The 12,253-nt window shown below is 34.3% G+C and overlaps 8 protein-coding genes across 8 annotated transcripts; 5 read left to right on the top strand and 3 right to left on the bottom strand.

The window, feature by feature from the left end:
• Positions 1–31: 31 nt before the first annotated feature.
• cgd6_5040 (transcription factor, putative) lies at positions 32–950 on the top strand (the record flags this gene model as incomplete). Its single annotated transcript, XM_001388319.1, has 2 exons — positions 32–520; positions 579–950. The coding sequence occupies 2 exons, from the start codon at positions 32–34 to the stop codon at positions 948–950; spliced, it is 861 nt and encodes a 286-aa protein (XP_001388356.1).
• A 299-nt stretch (positions 951–1,249) lies between these two features.
• Positions 1,250–1,777, bottom strand: cgd6_5030 (hypothetical protein; the record flags this gene model as incomplete). The annotated part of the gene is made up of 1 exon (XM_627827.1): positions 1,250–1,777. The coding sequence occupies one exon, from the start codon at positions 1,775–1,777 to the stop codon at positions 1,250–1,252; it is 528 nt and encodes a 175-aa protein (XP_627827.1).
• A 259-nt stretch (positions 1,778–2,036) lies between these two features.
• On the bottom strand, positions 2,037–2,687 carry cgd6_5020 (protein with WD40 repeats; the record flags this gene model as incomplete). Its single annotated transcript, XM_627826.1, has 1 exon — positions 2,037–2,687. A coding segment is annotated over one exon (651 nt), but the record flags the coding sequence as incomplete, so codon positions are not given.
• Positions 2,688–2,776: 89 nt separating this feature from the next.
• cgd6_5010 (hypothetical protein) lies at positions 2,777–3,307 on the bottom strand (the record flags this gene model as incomplete). Its single annotated transcript, XM_627825.1, has 1 exon — positions 2,777–3,307. The coding sequence occupies one exon, from the start codon at positions 3,305–3,307 to the stop codon at positions 2,777–2,779; it is 531 nt and encodes a 176-aa protein (XP_627825.1).
• A 563-nt stretch (positions 3,308–3,870) lies between these two features.
• Positions 3,871–7,734, top strand: cgd6_5000 (phosphoprotein phosphatase 2A 65K regulatory chain-like with HEAT repeats; the record flags this gene model as incomplete). The annotated part of the gene is made up of 1 exon (XM_627824.1): positions 3,871–7,734. The coding sequence occupies one exon, from the start codon at positions 3,871–3,873 to the stop codon at positions 7,732–7,734; it is 3,864 nt and encodes a 1,287-aa protein (XP_627824.1).
• A 924-nt stretch (positions 7,735–8,658) lies between these two features.
• Positions 8,659–9,810, top strand: cgd6_4990 (predicted peptidase of the alpha/beta-hydrolase fold; the record flags this gene model as incomplete). The annotated part of the gene is made up of 1 exon (XM_627823.1): positions 8,659–9,810. The coding sequence occupies one exon, from the start codon at positions 8,659–8,661 to the stop codon at positions 9,808–9,810; it is 1,152 nt and encodes a 383-aa protein (XP_627823.1).
• A 33-nt stretch (positions 9,811–9,843) lies between these two features.
• Positions 9,844–10,227, top strand: cgd6_4980 (hypothetical protein; the record flags this gene model as incomplete). Its single annotated transcript, XM_627822.1, has 1 exon — positions 9,844–10,227. The coding sequence occupies one exon, from the start codon at positions 9,844–9,846 to the stop codon at positions 10,225–10,227; it is 384 nt and encodes a 127-aa protein (XP_627822.1).
• Positions 10,228–10,377: 150 nt separating this feature from the next.
• cgd6_4970 (Hsp60; GroEL-like chaperone (ATpase), predicted mitochondrial) lies at positions 10,378–12,234 on the top strand (the record flags this gene model as incomplete). The annotated part of the gene is made up of 1 exon (XM_627821.1): positions 10,378–12,234. One exon carries the CDS (start codon positions 10,378–10,380, stop codon positions 12,232–12,234), a length of 1,857 nt encoding a protein of 618 aa, XP_627821.1.
• Positions 12,235–12,253: the final 19 nt, after the last annotated feature.

Genomic DNA, 12,253 nt, shown 5'->3' with positions numbered 1-12,253 from the left:
TTCAAAGTAACGATAAATGAAAAAGTAGGCTATGGAGGGGACTTTATATATAATTCTGGATTCAAGAAGTTTATTTAGATATGAGGATACTGGAGAAAGTCAATCAAATGCTCAAAGTAACTTATTGGTTTCGGGAGAATGCGTACTGAATTCAATATTTCAATTCACAAGGCTATATAATCTTAGTACTGGTCAGAAAAAGAAGCTGAATATATATCTATGCGACTCAAAAGGCGAGAATTTGTTGTTTGATGGTTTTATATCTGGCTTGACAAAGGAGTTACAATTTGAGATAATGCCAAAGATGTTAGAGGAGATTTCAGAAAGAATTTCATTGGGCGAGATGAAGATGAGCCCAACCATTTCAAAGTGTTTGTGTAAGATTAATAGTACAAGAAAGAAGTTTGGATATAATAGGTCAGAAAAAGATCGTATTATACTGTTAGATGCTTCAAATAAAGATGAATATATTTCTCAGTATGTATCTTTGCTGAATTGTGGGTTTGCATCACAAAAATTGGTAAGTTATTTATTCATATATTATTAAACATTGAATTAATTGTAATATTTTGAATCAGGATGTGGTGATTGATGTTGTGAGTGTTACAAGGAATCCATCTCCTTTATTGAATAATTTAGTTGATATATGTAATGGTTTAAATTTAAAGTATTCTCAAATTGTAGACTCTTTGGCAGAGAGTAACATTGAAATAAATAAGGAGGATCATCATTGGTTGGATCAGGGATTGACTCCTTTTTTGATTTTTCATTTATTACCTTCTATTCAGGCACGTGAGGAGATTTTTATTTCTATTAATAAAACAAAGCAGACAGGTTTGGCTGTATGTTTCTGTCATCATCAGAAAATTGAAATAGGATATGTATGCTCATCTTGCTTATCAATATTTTGTTCAAGATTTAAAGCTCCAATCTGTTCAACATGCGGGTAAGTTTTTTTAAAGATGTTTATTAATTTATTTATTCAAATTTTTACTCAATTAATTAGAGCGAGATTGAAAAGAATACCTATACAACAAAAGACTCTAAGTAGCTTAAACATTGAGGATGGAAAAAATATATATTAGTTTTGAAGTACTTATTAGTATGATCAATAATTCCATAAAGATCTTTGTTGACACAATATAATCAAGAATAAGTCAGGAGGGAGGAAAAGGCAAGGAACTAATAAAAGAAAAAGAAATAATCAATTTAGAAAATTAATGTAACTTATTTAATCCAAAACTTAAAATTATAACATTGGCCTACAAAGGGAGTTCCACTTCAACTCAGAGTCTTCTTTGAAACAGATAATTGTTATTCTTTTAGCTGAAACTTTGACTCTAGAAAGTTGTGAGTCTATAGGGTTAGAAAGGTTTGCAATTTTAAAAAGGAAGTTAGTATTTTCAGATAAAACTTCCAATGAAATTGTATTATTTGTTACTTCCAAATTTGGTTTCCCTGCTATTTCAAGAGGTGATTTACTGGATATCAATTCGGCTAGATCCTGTAAGCTTATATAAATCTCAATACTTTCTCCACAGTCTGACCATGAATACTTTTTAATCTGAACACTTCGAGGCTTGTCAGAGACAGGCTCTTTTTCATCATCTTTATGCAGCAAAATTGGCTGTCCTCCCGTTACTATTCCTGGTCCTTCAAAGATCTTTGCATCCTTGAGGTCTTGAGAATTGTTCTTGTGAGCATAATAATAACTAAATTCTCCCTTTTCCTTAATGTTACTTCTGAGAGCAGAAAGTTCCTTATCGCTTGAACCCATTTTCCTCTCTCTTTTTAGTCAAACTTTTTGTACTAGCAAATTTTGTCTACCTTGGTAATTTTAATATTCTTTGTAATTTCTATTAATACCGGACCATTTTGGCGCCAAAGTCAGAGTTAAATATAAATCAATTATATATAAGATTTAATCAAATAATTCAGCCCAAGATAAGTGAATAAGAAAAATTCAGGAAGCGATGTTTATATGAAATGAGTTGAAGGAAATGAAATGATGAAGATATTCATTGTGTGAATATGCATTATTCTTCCAGAATTTGGAAGATAAGTGCAGTTTTATCGTAGAAACTACAACTAAAACCAAAAAGTGTGTTATTCATTCTAAATGTGTCAATTCCATATACTATGGAATTGTGAGAAAATTGACTTTCTGAATCGTTTGGGACAGAAATATATTGTTTTTCAACATTCAAATTTGGATCTAATTTCAAGTATTCAAGACCATAATAACATTGTGCCATTCCAAGGTAATCTTCAAATTGGTTAATTCTCCAAATTCCTCCATTAGTTTTGTGCTCATAAATAGGAGAGTTTATCATCCTAAAATCCCAGAATCTAAGGGTTTCGTCGTAACTTCCTGACCAAAATTGATGATTTCTATTCGACTTTTGGATACAAGTTACACCCATAGAATGGGATTTCTTGTTCTTCATTATTGGCTCATCAATACAACTTGTTCTGAGATCCCATAAAGATAAAGAGCAATCGTCAGCTCCTGTTGCCAGGAGATTTCCCTCTGGATCAAGAAATGACACTGTCCATACTTCAGTATTTGGATGAGCATAGAATTCGTTTTCAATGATTTCAGAGTTTCTAATAATGAAAACTCTTCCGTCTGAAATGCTATAGCAGGTTTTTCTAAAATTAGAATTCAAAGATTCAAAGGAGTTAGGTTATTCAAGAGATATAGAAATTAGGATGGAAATTTAGGATGAAAAAAAAGGTTTTTTCTCTTTCCCCTTTTTCTCCAACCTATATTAGCTTACCTGGTACCATTAGAATAAATACAAGACAGGTCTAGTCCAATTATATGGTTGTTATTGTCTATATTTTCAGACCTAACAGAATTAAGAAGCTTATAGCTGCAAAAATCTGAGTCTATTCTAAATAGTTTAAGGCTCTTATCTGAACAGAGACAAGTAATGTGGGTAAAGTCCGGATTGTTAAGGTTTACATCTTTAGGGTCCCATTCAAAATTAACGACTCCTGATTCTGCATTGATATACATTTTGGGTTTGTGCTCTACATTTTCTGCAGTTTTAGAGGAATAATTTGGGTGGCCATCATGAATCTCCAGAACTGACTGGATGTCATATATATTGATTCCCCCAATTCTGTGTTGAGACTCTGCATCCTCAAGGCAGTAAAGACCAACTCCAAAGTGTCGATTATCCACGCCATTCATATAAATACAGTCAGCTGGATGCTCGAATTTTAGAATCTGCATTGCATGCAAGCGGGAATTAAGCTCGGATTTTAGTGTGCATGCATTTGGGCCAGAAATAGCATGCATTGACAAATTATAATATACAAGCAAATTAAGAGGCTTTACGGAGTAATTTGAAAAAATTGGAATTGGCAGTTATTCAAAGTAGCCTTTACCCTCAAAAGTAAGAATTACGGAGGTTCTTGATAAAAGAAAATTTCAATATTGAAGTATTTAGAAAAATTAAGCTTAGAAGCCAAGGAAGGCCTTTAACCAATAGTATAGAAAAATAAGCGGCCGACAGTAAAAAAAAAACTAAAATACCAAATTTGAATTTGACCAATTTTGGGAAAGAAAGCTGTGAAAAAATTGGTAGAGTATCCCAGCTCTGGCTTCTAAAGATTGAAAAACTGGGAATTATTTGGAATCAATATAATAAATATATATATATTTTTTATGTGTACATATTGGGAACACTTGGCAAGTTTTTAAGGCTTAATTCTTGGGCGGGTCTTTTATCCAAGACAGTGGAGAGTAGAAGAGAAGGAAATAAGGGTAAATTTTTGCAGAAAGCTACAAATTGAGCGTGAATGATCAAATAGCTCTAAAATTAACGAGAAAAAAGATGAAGAACTCAAACTGTTAGGCATATGGCAAAATTCTCAGTAGCCAGTTCGTCGGCTTCTTCAATGGAGCGACTGAGCTACGATAGATCTTTACTAAGGAGTGCAACAGAAAGTTATTCTCCATTAGATAGAGCTATAAAGTATTCAAATTCGAAGGTTGTTCTACAACGGTTGGTTTTGATTAGAGAGTTTATAGATATTTGCCACGATGTTGGGTATTCCAAGGCGACGAGTACTTTGTTACCAATATTAGGGAGGTTAATTAAAGACAACGACGAGGATGTAAGGCGAGGAGTATTGAGTATTTTGGGTGATTTAGTTGGGTTTTTGGTACAATCTGATTTGGAAAAAGGTTACAATGTGGTTTTATCGACTATTATTCCAATAATAAAGGATGTTTTGAAGGGTGATATTCAAAATACAAGCATTTCTATTAAAGAGGCTGCTTGCCATGTTGGTATAACATTATGTTCCCATTTAAGGCATTCAGATAGAGTTCATTCCATTTTATCTATTAGTTTGGCTCTTGCGAATGACTTAGATAATGAGGACTCGAGATGTTTAGCATCTTGGATGTTGAATGGTTTAGCTGAGTATATGGGCAAAGATATTTGCATGCAATTTATAGTTCCTCAAATTAAATGTTTAGCAGATGATCACAGTGAGAGAGTCCGAATGTTTACAGTTATGAATCTTTGTGAGGTAATTCGAATTACTCAGAGCTTTTCAGAGCTATTTACAGTTTTCAAGCGTTTATTACTATATGACTCGAAAGCAGTTAGGAAATGTGCAGTAAAAGTGATTATTGGCATCTTCAGCAGCATAAAAACTATTGATAGCAGCGATTTTTCTACTTTCCTAATTGAGATTTTGAGGAATATATCTGATAAAGACCTTATCAACGATATAAACAAACAGGTTGGCCCTTTAATTACTTTATTTAGGGACCCAGAATGTGTCCCAAGGGAGATTCTTGATATATATTTGGCTATGGGAGTGTCTTCTGAAGCAGATGAGAATATAGTGATCTCAGATATTGATTCCAAGGTCTCTAAAACGGATGAGGATAGTCAGGTTTGCAATAGACAGGGCACAGAAGAGGATGATCAGGCTTCTAGAGACCATATAGAGAAATTTGGCAGCAGAAAGTCATCTGCGACAATGGATATTCAAACAAAGCATGAGGAGATTTCTTTGCTTCCATTTGGGAGTAATTTGGGGCTAACATTTAGAGAGCTTGAGTTCAATGGACCATCTTACTTTTGCTCTTATAGCTTCGCCTCCGTGTTCTCACGTATGGGCCCCAACAGCTGGCCTGAGTTTTCTAAGCTTTTGGCTCATCTTGTTGAGAGCCCTCATTATTCAGTAAGGCTTCCAATTGCCGCTTCTATGTCTTTAATTCTAGCAACTGCACTTTCTTGTGGAGATAGATCTCATTCTCATCTTATTCGCTCCACTTCCTTGTTGCAGAATATTCCTTTATCAGATTCATCCAACATGAGTAAAAGCGGTACAATGGACAAGGAGAGAAGCGAGAAAAGTAGTGCAGAGATTAAGAAAGAAAAAGAGTTTTGTAACACTATTGAAAAGGGAGCTGACATGTTCTTTAACAATATTAATCAAGAACCTGCCAAATGTCTTCTAATAGGCTCCCCCTTCAAGCTTCCATGTTCCAAAGGCTGTCATCTTCGTACAGATATTCTACCATTCTTGCATGATATCATTGGGAAACTATTGGATGATAGCGACATCTATGTAAAAAGAGCCATATTTGGCTGTCTTTCAGACATAATTAAATGCCTTCCTCATAAGGAACACGTGGAACCACTCATTAAAAAGTTCCCTGACCTACTTAATTCTTGCCGAATTGACTGGAGATGCAGAAATATCTTAGCTAACCAGATCAGAAAGATTTGTATAGATCTCCACTTAAGGAATATGGAAATTAGGAGACATTCAGAGACTTCCCAGGAGCTTTTTACTGGAAGATTTGCTCAAGAATACTTATCCCCGGTAGCTTTTTCGCTACTTCTTGATCCAGTTTCTGAAGTTAGAAAAACTGCTATAAACAGTATTTCCTCTCTTTTAAGAATATCTTCACCGTTCCTTTGGCACTTCTTCCAAAATGGGGGTAATGTCCACGATCTTCCGAATCCAATTCATTCTCCAGAATCCACTTCTGGCCCTAAAAAAGATATTCAGGTTATTTCATCAGTTTCCACGTCATCTTCATCTACTTCAGCTTCCTCACCAACTCCTTCCTCTTCCAATCCTATTGATACCTCTTGCTCCGTGACCACTGTGAATGTGACTGGAAACTCTAAATCCTTTGAATCAAAAGAGGAGAACAAAGATCTTTCTTCTTCAATCAGTGGCTCTGAAAAGCAAAATAAAGATGTTAATGATATCCTATATAAGAGTTTCCAACCGCTATATATTCATAAACAAAACTCGTCCATAATATATTCATCTATTTATAACTTCTCCCCAAGTTCATCTAAGGCTTTAAGAAAGGGAAATGGAGAAATTACTGGTTCTGCTACTAATTCTGAAATTATCAATGGATTTAATGGATTTATTAGCAATAATAATTATAATCAGGTCCAAATCACAAATGCAAATTTTAATGATACTTACCCCAAATTTTCAGAGAAACTTCGAGTATTGTTTTCTCTAGACGGAGAAAATGGTAACTGTAAGTTATTCAATGAATTAGCTCTAATTTGGTGTATCCTTAAAACATTTGCAATCTCAACCAAATACCATCATAGACAAGAGTTTATACAAATGTGTGATCGCTTTATTAGAGATATTCCTAGAGGATTCTTTTATGCCTATTTCCTTAATCCTCTCATATTACTTGCTTCTGATCCTATCAGAAATGTTCGATCCACATGGTTAAGAGTTATTGGACCTCATATTAAAGATTCTGGTAGATTGGCGCAATGTGCTAATATTGTTGCAGCTTGTAAGCTTATGAGCCAATCAGAATTTGACAAAGAATGCAACAAATACTTAACGAATATCAAATTCTTACCAAAGAATACCCTAAAACGGGTAGAGTTTCTATCAGTTAAAGATATTACAGAGATTATTGGCCGTACTGCCAATTATGATGATATCCTTACTTGGAATCAGCAACCTTTAATCAAACATTTCAATCTTTATATGGAAGAAGTATTAGGATCTCTATGGTGTCTTGATAATGTGCCAGGTTCAAGTCTACATGCATTCTCCAATACCAATTCTATTATTAGAAAGCCATTTTACTCTTCTGAGCGTTGTTCTGACCTCACAATGGAGTATGAAATGATGCTTCTTGAAGTAAGACCCAACTCATCTCCCACGAATATATCATCTTTAGCACCAGTAATCGCTTCCGATACAAGCAGTTTAGAATTTGGACCATCAAACATTGATTTATTTTCCAATAGCAATGCATTATTCTCATATAGACTTGGAGTTTGTAGAAGATCATCCGAATTTTCCGAGAATGGTTCATTATCACCCAATTCAACTCTTGATTCAGAAACAAAGACCATATCCAAGGGAGATTCATCTGGCATTTTGGAATTTGACTCCTCATCTTCAAAATCTTCTTATTCTGTCAATTCCTTAGAAATACTATATAGACCAGGAATACCTAGAAGTTATTCCAAATTTATCTGTCCTTCAGGAACAGATACCTCCTTCCAGAATATAACTGAAACAGAGTCAATTGTTAAAATTCGGAGAATCCCAAGAAAAAAGACGCAAAGAAGCCATTCCCAGAAGCTAAAACAAGATAAGAAACAAACTTCTATAGTATTTGATCATAAACTACACGAAGCTACTAGGAACTTCTTTATGGTCGATATTGCTAGAGCTGCAACTGATGATCTATTTTAATATCATCTGCAACTCATATGAATTTACAAAGGTATAAGAGAAATGAAATGAATCAATGAATCAATGGAATACCTAATTCTTTATTTAACTTAATAAGCTTTTTAATTAGAGAACTGGACAATTATTTTAATAATGAATATTTTTGTAGTAATAAAATATATATATTTATACGTATATATAACAATTAGACTAATTAATCTTTTGTTTTCTATAGTTCCTTTTTGTAAAATTTTATCAAAATTAACGAGAGGATGATTTACAACTGAATAAAATATATACTTCATCCTTTCTAGGATTCTATGGAATCTAAGATTTTTTTCGCCTTGTTCAATATAAGCTCTATAGAAGCATTATAATCATTAACCTTTTGATCCACCCTTGTCTTAGTAATTTCTTTTTCATGTTCTTTTACTGTCTGCTTCAAGGCTAAATCTAATTCCTTGAGGAACCCATCAAACTCTGAGCTGAAAGCAGAATGTTCTTCTTTACCACTATTATCCATAATATTAATTATTCTTTGGCAATAATTAAATATTGAATAAACTCACAGAGCGCGCCCGAGGGCGGGCTTTGCATGTTTTGGCGGGTTTTATTTTAAAGGAAGGATAATATAATTGGGAGGACAATGTAAAGGAGAGAAAAAAATAGGTGGATTAAAATTAAACAAGGTGCAAGGAGTGGTAGTGGTAGAGTGAAATAGACAGAAAGGGAAGAGAAGAGTAAGAGGGAGCTGTAGAAAGAGAAGAAGAGGAACTAAAGCTGAAAGAATTTTCATTACAAATATTAAAAAGGGGCGAGAATAAGGAGAAAGTGAGACTTTAGTCTGTTAATTTGTGTGTGTGCGTGTGTATATAAGAATTGGAGGATATAAAGCAATATTGGTTTGCTTTGGAGCTTTTTTTGTGGAGAGAATAAGGGAGGAAAATGACAGATTTTAGTGAAAAGAATTTGGAGTATAGGTTGGACAGTTCAGAACAGCAAGCACAAGGTCAGGGACAAGGACAAGGGCAAGGACAAACTCAGAACGAAAATAAGATTCCAAGTGGTCCCATAATAGCAACATTATGTTGCTTGTCAGCTTTGGGTTTGAGAGGAAAAGTGGTATCATCATTCTCATTCTTTCCTCCGAAATTGAGCGGTCTAGTATTGAGAGATCGAGATGGAAGCGAAATAGAGTTTAAGAAGGAGTATATACGCATGAGATTTGGGTTAGAAAAGATTACCTTAAGATCTGTGACTAATATAGAAAAGAGATTGGAAGATTTGTTAGTTGGAGAGAGAAAGGCTGATATTTTTTGTACTTGGTTGGAAAGTGGCAGATCAAAGATACCTATTTCTTGTATTAGTATATCCCCAGTTCATAATGGAGATGGTACTAGAGAAAAGATTCCAGTATTCATATTTAGTCATGGAAATGCGACAGATATTGGAAGCATGCTACCTTGGTTTGTAAATTTGAGCTTAAAGTTAAATGCGCATGTTTTAGCTTATGATTATAGATCATATGGACTTTCCAAAGGAAAACCGACAGAGAGAGGGATTTATGCAGATATCAAAGCAGTTTATGAATATGCAAGAGATGAATTAAATTTTCCAACTGATCGAATTTTTCTGTTAGGACAAAGTATAGGTTCAGCTCCAACAGTACACCTTGCTAGAAAACTTAGGAAGAAGTTGAAAAAGAATACAGGTGCAGGAACAACTTCTGATAAATCCAATATTGATTGTAATAGGTCTGGGCTCCCTTTAGGAGGAATTATTATTCAATCTGGAATAGCTTCGGGTTTAAATGCTCTTTTAGCTCCAGATTATAAGAAAGATATACCATGTGATGTATTTCCAAACTATAGGAATATTCGAAAAGTGCCATTTCCAATTCTTATTTTGCATGGAACTAATGACCAAGTTATTCATATTTCAAACTCTAAGAAGTTGTTTGAGAATGCGAAAGAAAATAAATTCCATCCTCCAGTAACTACTTGGTGGATTGAGGGAGCTAACCATAATCTTCCAGGACCAAACCCCAAGAAAGAGTACTACCAAAAAATTGGTGCTTTTATTAACTCTGTAATTTAATATTTAGAGACAATTATTATCATTTTTGACTTTATGACCAATTTTATATTAATTAATCATTTAATTCTATCTCATTTTATTATATATAATTTGTTTGTACCCCTAGTTTATTTTCAAATCTTCAAAAATATGCTCTTATTCTTATCTATACAGCCAATTGTTGTAAATATGGATGTATTTACTCTTTTATTTATTTTTAAATTTGATGTGTGCTACTTAGAAAACTCTTATATGAATTCTTCAAATCTTAAGTACTATTCTCTTTCTCTTAGCTCCACTAAATATTCGCACAATTATTGTATTGCAGCAGAAATTGCATATTATTTACACGTGTCTGCATGCAATGACATATTTCCACATGCAGTCATTTTTACTGGCAATGTTACAAATGTTTGCATGATGCTCGAATTTTGGTAAAATGACATTTATTTTGGCGGGAAAAGTTCTTGACAGAAAAAACATTTTTTTTTCATCACGAAGCCTGTAATTAAAGAAAAGGAGGAACTTTGGTGTTTTTTTCTGATTATTAGAAGGAATTGAGATATCATAGAGAAATAGCTTGAGAAGATGTTGCTTCGGTCTGGTATAAATCTTTACAAGTCAGTTGAAGGTTCAATAGGGTTAAGAAGCGCTGCTATTAGGTTCGGAATGCGTTATATAAGCTCTGGTAAAGAGCTTAGTTTTGGAGGAAAAGCCAGGAAAGAAATGTTGAAGGGTGCAAACGACCTTGCAGATGCTGTAGGAGTGACTTTGGGACCGAGAGGTCGAAATGTCGTTATAGAGCAAGGATTTGGGGAAGCTCCAAAGATTACCAAAGATGGGGTCACAGTTGCAAAAGCAATTCAATTTGGTAAAGGCTCAGTGAATTTGGGTGCTCAGTTATTAAAGAATGTGGCAATATCAACAAACGAGGAGGCTGGTGATGGCACAACTACAGCCACCGTGTTAGCAAGAGCAATTTTCAAATCAGGTTGTGAGAAAGTTGATGCAGGATTAAATCCAATGGACCTACTTAGAGGAATCAAGCTTGGAGTTGAGCATGTGGTTAATGAATTGGATTTATTAAGCCAACCAGTAAAATCTCATGATGATATTTTGAATGTTGCTACAATTAGTGCAAATGGAGATTCTATTGTTGGATCTTTGATTGCTCAGGCTTATAGTAAAGTTGGTAGGCATGGTACAATTAATATTGAGGAGGGGAATACTACACAAAGTGAGTTGGAGATTGTTGAGGGGTTAAAACTTGACAAGGGCTATATATCCCCATACTTTATTACAAATCAAAAGTACCAAAAAGTTGAATTGGAGAATCCATATATATTGATTTCACAAGGGAAGATATCATCTTTGAAGTCTATTCTCCCAATTCTAGAATTCTGTATCTCTTCCAGATCTCCTTTATTAATTATTGCTGAAGAAATTGAAGGAGAAGCTTTAACAGCTTTGATTTTGAATAAACTTCAACTCAATTTAAAAGTTTGTGCAGTAAAAGCTCCAGGGTTTGGGGATCATAGGAAGCAAATACTTGAGGATATCTCAGTCTCTGTTGGAGCTAAAATTATTCAAGAAGAGTTCTCAAATGCAAAGCTTGATCAGATGAATTCTAATCAAATACAAGAATTCCTTGGTAAGTGTAAAAGTATTTCAGTCTCTAAAGATGAAACAATCATTACTCAAGGCCAAGGATCACCTAAAGACGTAAAAGATACTATTTCCTTACTTAAATCGCAAATTGAGGAAAATCAAAAGCTTACTGATTATGATAAAGAAAAGCTTCGAGAAAGACTTGCAAGATTAACAGGCAGAGTTGCTTTAATTAAGATTGGTGGATATTCTGATACTGAGATTTCTGAGCTTAAGGATAGGTTTATCGATGCTTTGAATGCCACAAAGTGTGCAATAGAACAAGGAATTGTTCCAGGAGGTGGTTCTGCTTTGTTATGGGCATCTAGAAACCTTGGAAAATTATATTCTCAAAGTCCTCCTCCTGGGAAAACTTTAACACCCTCTCAATCGTCATCAAATGAATCGAATCCTATTAGAAATTATGATATGGCAATGGGTGTTAAGATTGTTCAAGATGCATGCAAGGTACCTTGCCACCTCATTTCTTCTAATGCAGGTTTTGATGGTTCAGTTATCGTTGGAGAATTGGTTAAAGTCTTTTCTAAAGGAAGTAAGCACTTTGGTTTTGACGCTCAGACTGGTCAGTTTGTTGATATGATTGAAAGTGGTATTCTTGACCCTACAAAAGTTGTCAAATCTGGTCTGAGAGATGCTGCTAGTATTGCATCTTTGATGACTACAACACAAGTATCTGTATTCGAACCAAGTAATCAATCAGAAAAGAATAATTCCTCTGGATCAAATTCCTCCGAATCTTCTTCTTCATTTGGTTCACTTCCTGGTGATTTTTACTAAAGTTTGTATATACTCTCAT

The sequence above is a fragment of the Cryptosporidium parvum genome, chromosome 6, assembly GCF_000165345.1.
Source record: "Cryptosporidium parvum Iowa II chromosome 6, whole genome shotgun sequence".
In the NCBI taxonomy this organism is placed as follows: domain Eukaryota; phylum Apicomplexa; class Conoidasida; order Eucoccidiorida; family Cryptosporidiidae; genus Cryptosporidium; species Cryptosporidium parvum.
The sequence above is the reverse complement of the archived record's forward strand: the minus strand, read 5'-3'. Positions and strand labels throughout refer to the sequence as shown.